At 41.9% G+C, this 6,235-nt stretch overlaps 1 protein-coding gene across 1 annotated transcript; it reads left to right on the top strand.

The window, feature by feature from the left end:
* Positions 1–347: 347 nt before the first annotated feature.
* Positions 348–3,803, top strand: LOC143901633 (uncharacterized). Its single transcript, XM_077414059.1, has 2 exons — positions 348–577; positions 2,392–3,803. Exons 1-2 carry the CDS (start codon positions 518–520, stop codon positions 3,412–3,414), a joined length of 1,083 nt encoding a protein of 360 aa, XP_077270185.1. The 5' UTR covers positions 348–517; the 3' UTR covers positions 3,415–3,803.
* Positions 3,804–6,235: the final 2,432 nt, after the last annotated feature.

Here is a 6,235-nt window from a genome sequence, read left to right as displayed (position 1 = left end):
TATTACTTCCGACTTTAAAGGGATCCACCTCCGCTCTCAAACGAGACGAAGCGCAAGCGACACATCAGTCACAGCTGGCAGCGGCTCTTAACGCCATAGGCTCAGGTGTCTCGAAATTCTTGTCAGAGGAAGTGGACCAAATGTTATCCGAGGAGGCAAGAAAGCCTTTGCAGCCTATTGCTGAAGGCATCCAGCTATTGGCTGATCTACAATACCGTCTCTCGTTGCAGAGACGGGCCTTTATTAAACCAGCTCTTAACTTTCTGGGCAAGAATACGGCGGACTCGGCGCCGATCGACGATTGGTTATTCGGTAGCTCTTTCGCCGAAGATATCAAAGAAGCCAAGGCCTGCGAGAAAGTAGCCAGGGAGCTAACCTACAAACCAAAACCGGCTATAAGCAAGGCGGCCGCTCATCAGCCGGCCCGAGCACAGCCGCAGCCTAAGTTACCCTCGACATCGGGAAACTCGAAGGGCCCCACTCGCCGGAACAACTCTCCACATCGAAGGAGTGGGGCATGGTCGAAGGACAGATCCCGGAGGTCATCGTCTCGCTCCCGACATCGTCGCTAAACGAGGTGAGAGTTGCAGGCAGATTAGCAAATTTTGTTCACGCCTGGAAAGGTATCACATCGGATCCTGAGGTTCTCAGCGCAGTACGTGTATATAAAATTCCCTTCTCTTCTACACCAATAATGCGTCCGGTCCTCGCCGAACCTACTTTCACCTCTTCAGTCGAGTCTCAGTGCGATGCGGAAATTCAGCGCTTGCTTAACAAAGGGGCCATTACCCAGGTGGAGTCATCGGAAGATCAATTTCTATCCTCCTTCTTTCTGATTGAGAAATCCTCCGGAGGGATGCGTTTTATTTTAAATTTAAAAGATCTAAATTTATACATTTTCCCGCCGCATTTCAAGTTAGAGGATTGGCGCACAGTAGTTCGCCTCATGCTACCAGGATCACAGATGGCTTCACTCGACCTTGAAGATGCATATCTACTAGTGGCAATTCACCCGGAACACAGGAAATTTTTACGCTTCCAGTGGAGAGGGAAAACGTATCAATTTTTGGCCTTGCCCTTTGGGCTCGCTACTGCTCCTTACATCTTTACTAAGTTGCTTCGCCCCGTAGTTGCTTTTCTCCGTTCTCGGGGTTACGAATCAGTTGTGTATCTGGATGATTTTCTTCTGCTAGCTCCTTCCAAAGCCGCTTGCCGGCTTAACGTACAAGCTCACATCGACCTTCTCACCTCTTTAGGGTTTGTCATTAATTTTCGGAAATCGGAACTTGAACCGTCTCATGAGCGCAAGTATTTGGGTTTTGTTTTTAACTCTGTCCAGCAATCGGTTACTATTCCAGAGCAACGTCGACGTAGCCTTTACTCTCTCGTGTCTTCTTTGTCAAGAAGGGCTCATTGCACGATTCAAGTTTTTGCGTCTATGATTGGCTCTCTGGTATCGATTTGCCCAGCGGTCCAATATGGCCTTCTGTATACCAAATCGTTCGAGAGGGCGAAATATCTTGCTTTGCAGAAATACGAGAACAATTTTGCTGCGGTAATGGAACTCCCCTCCTCTATCAACGAGGATTTTCGCTGGTGGATGTCGATCCTATCAAATCGTCATCAAAGAAATTTTATTCGAGCAGGTATCTATACAGCGGAAATATTTTCTGATGCCTCACTTACCGGCTGGGGGGCCGCATGCGGTTCCAATAGTACTCATGGATGGTGGTCGGAGGAAGAGCGTCTTCTACATATCAACGTACTTGAATTAAAGGCGGCTTTTTACGCCCTTAAATCCTTTGCGGCCACATGTCGTGACTGCGACATCCTTTTGAGGCTGGACAACACGACGGCTTTATCATACATTAACCGTTTCGGATCTGTCAGATTTCCGGTTTTGTCTTCAATCGCCAAAGATATCTGGCAGTGGTGCGAGGAGAGAAACATTTTCCTCTTCGCTTCTCACATACCCTCGTCGGAGAACGTTGTCGCGGATAGTGAATCTCGCCGATTGGATACAAATACCGAATGGTCACTGTCCAAATCCGGTTTCAGAACAACTCTGCGACGGTTCGGTCCCTTCGAAATCGATCTTTTTGCTTCCGCTTTAAACGCGAAATGCGACACTTACGTCTCTTGGCTACCAGATCCCGGATCCTTTGCAGTGGATGCTTTTACGCTATCTTGGGAGGGATTTTTCTTCTACGCCTTCCCTCCTTTTATATTAGTTACCAGAGTATTACGCAAGATTATTGACGACAGAGCGGAAGGAGTGGTAGTGGTGCCTTGGTGGCCTTCGCAACCCTGGTTACCCCTCTTTCAGCGCATGTTAATAGAAGAACCTCTGATTCTTCCTCCATCTAATAATCTTCTTTCCGCTCCTCTTAGGTCTCAACACCCGGCGGCGAACTCCCTTTCCCTGGCAGCAGGGAGATTATCTGGCAAGCTTTTGCAGCGCGACTAGTTCCTGACTCGGCATTGAACGTAATGTTGGCCTCGCTCGCCCCGGCTACAATCCAACAGTATTCGCGGCCTTTGCGATCATGGTGGTTCTTTTGCAAGAGTCGCCAGATCGATCTATTCTGTCCAAAAGCGGAAGACTTTCTCGCCTTTTTGTCAAAAGAGCTAGATAGTGTTGGCTCATACTCCGCTCTGAATACATCAAGATCGGCGATTTCCTTAATTTCTGCCAATAAAATAGGTGATCACCCATTAGTTCGGCGCTTCTGTAAGGGAGCGGGGATTTTGAAACCGCCGCATCCAAAATATGATTTCATTTGGGACCCGACCCCGGTGATTTCTAAGCTAGGTTCTTGGTTTCCTCACCAAGATCTCTCTTTAGACACTCTTACGAGGAAACTCGTGTTAAAGCTAGCATTGTGTTCAGGTCAGCGTTGTCAAACCTTGGCAGCAATTAAAGTCTCACAAATATCTCTAACTAGAAATAAGATCACTATTCGGATAGCGGATCGCTTGAAGACATCGGCGCCGGGTCGCTCTCAGCCATTACTTTCTTTTTCTCGCTTTACAGGCCACGATAACTTATGCATTACAGTGCTTATTTCGGATTATTTAGAGCGTACCGTCAATTTGCGCCCAATTGGTTGTGACTTTTTATTTATAACTTTAAAAAGGCCTTATAGACCTGCGGGAAGTCAGACCATCAGTCGGTGGATACGGAGTACTCTTGTGGCCTGTGGAGTCGATGAATCTTTTTCGGCGCATAGCACGCGTCATGCGTCTACCTCGTTAGCGGCCAAGAAAGGAGTCTCTCTGGACCTCATAAAAAGGGCCGCAGGTTGGTCCGGAGAATCTCGTATGTTTGCGAGATTTTATAATCGTCCGATCGTAGATTCAGACGCGTTTGCGAACTCGATTTTTTCTGCGGGCACCAACTCTATACTTCCTTAAACAACTTTTGTAAGAAAAATTTTTTTTCTGGTTTTTAATTAAAAAAAAAAAAAAAACCGATGTGCATTCTCATGTTTGAGGGCCAGGTAATTCGCGTGGTGAACAGCTACATAGTTACTATCCATCCGGACGAGACCCTAGGCATAATTGACTGATTGAACGAACTCACCGAGTGAAGTTCGATCATAATTATGCTGAAGGGTCTCGTCCGGATGGACCTCCCTCCCCAGTAGCTTCTTTTGGATCTTACTTCTCCCACCCATTCACCTTAGATGGCGACTTACTGGCCTATACTGTTTCGAACTATGAAGAAATATGGCGGATGCGCGCGGGCCTAGGAAGATGCGCAGGCCCACGGCAGCGATTGGAGCGCCCCTTGGAGGGCGCCTTTTTTTCCTTTCTAGTGGTTTTTTTAAACTCTGTTGGCTCGACGTGCAGGGATGCACGACTACATAGTTACTATCCATCCGGACGAGACCCTTCAGCATAATTATGATCGAACTTCACTCGGTGAGTTCGTTCAATCAGTCAATTAAATAATTTTTAAATTTTATTGCGAAAAATATTACCCCAGCCAGGGTTTGAACCTGGAACCTCCCGTATACCGTGCGGGTGTCGTGCCAATTCGACCACTGGGGCTGTGGTAATATTTATCGCAATAACAACTATAAGATGGAGCACCGATGCTTCAGTCGACGGTGTATAGTAAACAGTTGTTATTCTATTCACTGGCGAAATAAAATTGATTATTTTGTTTATAAATATTTTATTTTAAATTACAACAGGAATATTTGATTTTTAAGTAGATTTTGGTTGGTGAAATGACCGTCACACACACACGCGCGCGCCCAAACGCGCGCGCACACTTAACATCTTTGGAAACATATTAAATAATTTTATTACAAAACTTATTTTAACAATTCATTAATAATAATTAAAATATATATATTTTTTTAATTTGTTAACGTACTACGTAAACATTTGTTCATATCACTAGCTTCAGAATATTAATAGAAATTATCTTCATTACCATTCATTATTGTACTAAAGAAATAATGATTTTAACTTCTAACCCATCGTGTACTATTTGATAAGTTTATTTATATTAATATCTACATATATACACATATATACAATGGCAAAACTCTTATTATATGGCTAAATTTTTTAAAGAGTTTAATTTTTATTAAATATAACCAAAGAAAGATTCTGTTCTTTCGCACGAGTGGTAAATGACGTTGCAATAGAAAGAACCATATCGAAGAATTTCAACATAACGTGCAAATATTGAAGTATTTTCAATTTACACACGAGATTGCACGTAATTGAAATAAAGCGTTAATTTCTATTCCAGTTTGAACGAGAACTCTATTTTTGGCTTTAAACGGCTTCTATTCTAAACCCTGGTGTAAAATCAATGAAAAAACTCGGATTTTTGTTCACGATGCTTTGTTCGTCGTTGCATTAAGTTGAATACAAAGCGTTGATCCAACGATTGCAAAAGCATTTATACTTTACCAAAATATAAAATATGTATTTTAATGTTATATACATCAGTTGTTATAACATAGCGATTATTGCTTTACATTGGAATTTAAGAATGACTTTTAATAATGCAACAGGTACAATTTATTGTTTATGCATATTGGATTAAATTTTATATTATTTGATCAACCAACAACACATTTAATAGAATAAATAAATATTTCTATTTATATATTATAAGTTATTCGTGAAAGAATAACTTATTGTGATCAGAAATAATAAACTCATGATTCTGAATTAAACAAAAAATACAAATAAAATAATAAGCTATTCGTTTTTTCTAATTAAATATATAAATAGTTACAAAAATTTATATAAAAGTAATATTAAAGAAAAAAATATATATTTTTTATTTAAACAAAATATTGTTGTTTAATGCGCACATAAGAGAACGCAACATGAATATAAACAAAACGAGATTTTATTTGATTGAAAAAATGTATACTTAAATTATTTGTTTTAAATATATGTTAGCAGGGCGTATTGAAACACACAGGAATATACACAGCAGGATATATTTATTACTTGATCGTTAGAGACAAAAGTGAAGTGTGTGTACTGTGAAAAAGGCGCGAAGAATGACGACCGTAGACAAAGAATAAAAGTAACTAGATAGTAGATACGATAGCGCTTCGGGCGCTCTAACGTGATTGGTCCGTGAACAAAACCGTGAATATACATATAATGATGATTTGGTCGCGAACATATAAAGTACGGAAATTGTATTCTTAACATTCTCCCTCAATTTCGTGATTGCATGGCTGGATCTTCAGTAGGACCAATCCCCATAGTTTCGCAGCAGTCCTCGTGTTTAGGTGATGAAAGTGCCTTTGTAAGCATATCAGCTGCCATTTCTTTAGTAGGAAGGTATCTTAGTTGAATCGTCCCTCCGGACAAGGCTTCACGAATAAAATGACAACGAATGTCAATATGTTTCGACCTGGCGTGATGAATAGGATTTTTAGCCAAATGGGCAGCGCCCATATTGTCGTTGTAAAGAGTAACAGTGGCTAGATTTCCGAGGCCCAATCCATTCAAAAACTGGACGAGGTAAACCGTTTCTTTGGCCGCATCGGTGAGTCCCAGATACTCGGCCTCCGTGGATGACAATGCGACCGTACGCTGTTTCCTTGATCCCCCATGAGATTGCGGCACCAGCAAGAACGAATGCCATGCCTGTGTATGACTTCCTATCAATTCTGCAATTTCCCCAATTGGCGTCGACATAGCCAATTAATCCTTCGTTGACTCTTGTGTAATTGAGACTATAATTCAT

Source organism: Temnothorax americanus, unplaced genomic scaffold, assembly GCF_048541705.1.
Source record: "Temnothorax americanus isolate GAGA-0224 unplaced genomic scaffold, ASM4854170v1 Scaffold35, whole genome shotgun sequence".
Taxonomy (NCBI): domain Eukaryota; kingdom Metazoa; phylum Arthropoda; class Insecta; order Hymenoptera; family Formicidae; genus Temnothorax; species Temnothorax americanus.
Note: the sequence above shows the minus strand (reverse complement) of the source record. Positions and strands in the feature narration are given on the sequence as shown.